Source organism: Myotis davidii, unplaced genomic scaffold (genome assembly GCF_000327345.1).
Source record: "Myotis davidii unplaced genomic scaffold, ASM32734v1 scaffold1525, whole genome shotgun sequence".
In the NCBI taxonomy this organism is placed as follows: domain Eukaryota; kingdom Metazoa; phylum Chordata; class Mammalia; order Chiroptera; family Vespertilionidae; genus Myotis; species Myotis davidii.
In genome coordinates, this window is record NW_006296279.1 from 950,579 (window position 1) to 952,928 (window position 2,350).

Here is a 2,350-nt window from a genome sequence, read left to right on the forward strand (position 1 = left end):
GCCAACATTTGTTTTTGCAAAACTGGTATCGTGGTTTAATATTCTAGCTAGCCCAAAGTCGCCAAGCTTAACGTTTTGCTTGCCATCCAGGAAAACATTAGCTGGTTTCAGATCCCGATGGAGCACCGTATGACCACCATCACTTCGTCTGTGACATTCCTTTAGGGCCAGAGTCAACTGAGCCATCACTCGAAGAACAAACTCTTCCTCCAAGTATTGTCTGAAATCAAAGCAGTTACACAGCATATATAACTTCTGAATAAAACCATTACAAAGACGGAATGATGAATTATCTAGTGTACAAATAGGGAAATAAATATCATATTTTGATATGAAATATGGGTGTTGACTCACAAGGGATTTCCTAAAGTTCTGTAGACCCACCAAATACTAGAACACTCTTCCACATCACTAAGTACTTCGTCCCTGATCCTAAGACAGAATGCTTATCCAAAGCGAAACTGGGCCCACTTTCACCTTACATTGAAGAGAATCACTTACCTTTCCTTGGTTCCCTTTGTAATTATACTAGCCAGGTCCCCTCCTTCGCAATATTCCATTACAATGTACAGTGTTGTGTTGGTTCGGTCAATAATGCGATCATAGTAACGGACGATGTTTGGATGCTTCAGTTCACGAAGCAAATTCACTTCAGAAACAAGCATTTGTTTCTCAGCTTCTGTCATGGAGCCATAGTCAAGTTCTTTCCAAACTAATATCTGAAATAAGAATTCCCAAGGTATGAATGAACTCAAAAATGAAGATTGAGAGCTCCATGATCACCATCCCTTTGTCTGCGACATTCCTTTAGGCACTAAAGTTTAGGGCCAGTCATCACTCACTACTTTTCTATTAAATAGATCATACAGTCATTATTCTCTGATTTAGTTCAATGAACTTAAGGACCCCTGAATTCAACTCCATAACCATCCTCTAATTTTTAAGCAGAAAAGAATGCAAGGGGAGAGAGGGAGAGGAGGCACACTAGGCTTCCTCCAACCCCCTCCCCTCAGTTCCTTTGTGGGAGGCTGGCAATGGTGCTTTGGTCAAAAAGGTGGGGCAGAGACAGTCCAAGTCCCTGACCATTCCAACCAGCAAGCTTTTCCAGGGGGAAAGACCTGAGGACCTCCTTCCATCCGCAGCCAGGCAGCTTCCTCTCCATAGTTTCTTTCTGAATAAAGTCTCCCTACACACACAGGAGAACTGTGAAACCAATAATCCGATTAAAGGGTATCTTAAATGAGCTCGGACTGCCGGGCAGAAAGCTCCAGGTTCTTCCCGTGGCCCAGAGTTCTACTCTTCTCTAAACTGCCCAGGAGCCCCGCTGGGTTGCTGTGTTGGTTGGAGCGTCCTCCCAGACACCAAGGTTCAAGGTTGAGGTATGATCACCGGTCAGGGTACATACAAGAAGCAACCAATAAATGTATAAATAAGTGAAACAAATCAATGTTTCTCTTTCTCTCTCAAATCAACCACTCAAGCAATCAATAATTTTAAATTTCAAAAATAAAATAATAAAGATAGTTCAGGAGTCACCAGTGAAAGGCCCTTAGCAGGTCGAAGCAGAAAAGAAAAAAAAAAACAGGAAGGAAATGGAAGAGAAAGCGAAACAGACAGGAACATAACCCTTGCGAGACCCAGTACAAACACAGATCGCCACCAGCTGGCGAGACCGCTGCAGAGACCGGACTCGGAAGGGAGCCCGCGCTCACCTTGCCATCGCTCTTCCTCCGGATCTTCTGGCAGCGGCCATAGGAGCCGGTGCCAATGGTGTGCAGCACCTCGTAGTCCTCCGCCCGGGTCGGCATGGCAGGGCCCGCCGGGGATTCCTGCAGATCGCGCCGCAGCCGGGAGCTGGAGTCACCGACTCCAAAGCGTCTCCAAGTCACACTGCCGGCCGCCACAGCCCGCTGCTCAGTTTAACCGTCCCGGGCCCTGGCCTCGCAGTCTATTGGCCCACAGCGAGGCGGCTTCGCTCTTTGATTGGCTAAGAGGGACACAACACCCTAGGCATCTTGGGAAGGCGTATCCATAGGCAACCGCGTCGGCGTCGGTATCGGCGTCTGCTTTCTACCCCTAGGGAGGAAGAGGTGGAGCTAAATCAAAGGGAGGGCGGGGGATAGAAAGTGGCGTCGGGCAGGTCTCCGATACTCTTGGCCCTCGGGCCGAAGTCGTCAAGGTAACCGAAGTCCAGAGACCTCGCCCCAGACTTCTTTGCACCCTCCTCAACCAATTGCCGCCTGACCTTTGCACTGTGAGCCCTCTCTCAGGTTCCAGGACCCGGAGCCTGGGCGAGATCAGCCCAAGACTTAGTGAGAGCTGAGTACGGAGGTGAAAAGTACAGTCCCGC

General features: G+C 48.5%; 1 protein-coding gene across 1 annotated transcript in view; it reads right to left on the reverse strand.

Moving 5' to 3' along the window:
• The window catches only part of NEK2 (NIMA related kinase 2), a 10,181-nt gene extending 8,161 nt beyond the window's left edge, over positions 1–2,020 (reverse strand). The window contains exons 1-3 of the mRNA XM_006771267.2: positions 1,713–2,020; positions 502–719; positions 2–220 (exon numbers count right to left, since the gene is read on the reverse strand). Coding sequence (XP_006771330.1) covers positions 2–220; positions 502–719; positions 1,713–1,808 — 533 coding nt within the window. The 5' untranslated portion in view covers positions 1,809–2,020. The remainder of the gene's footprint in view (position 1; positions 221–501; positions 720–1,712) is intronic.
• Positions 2,021–2,350: the final 330 nt, after the last annotated feature.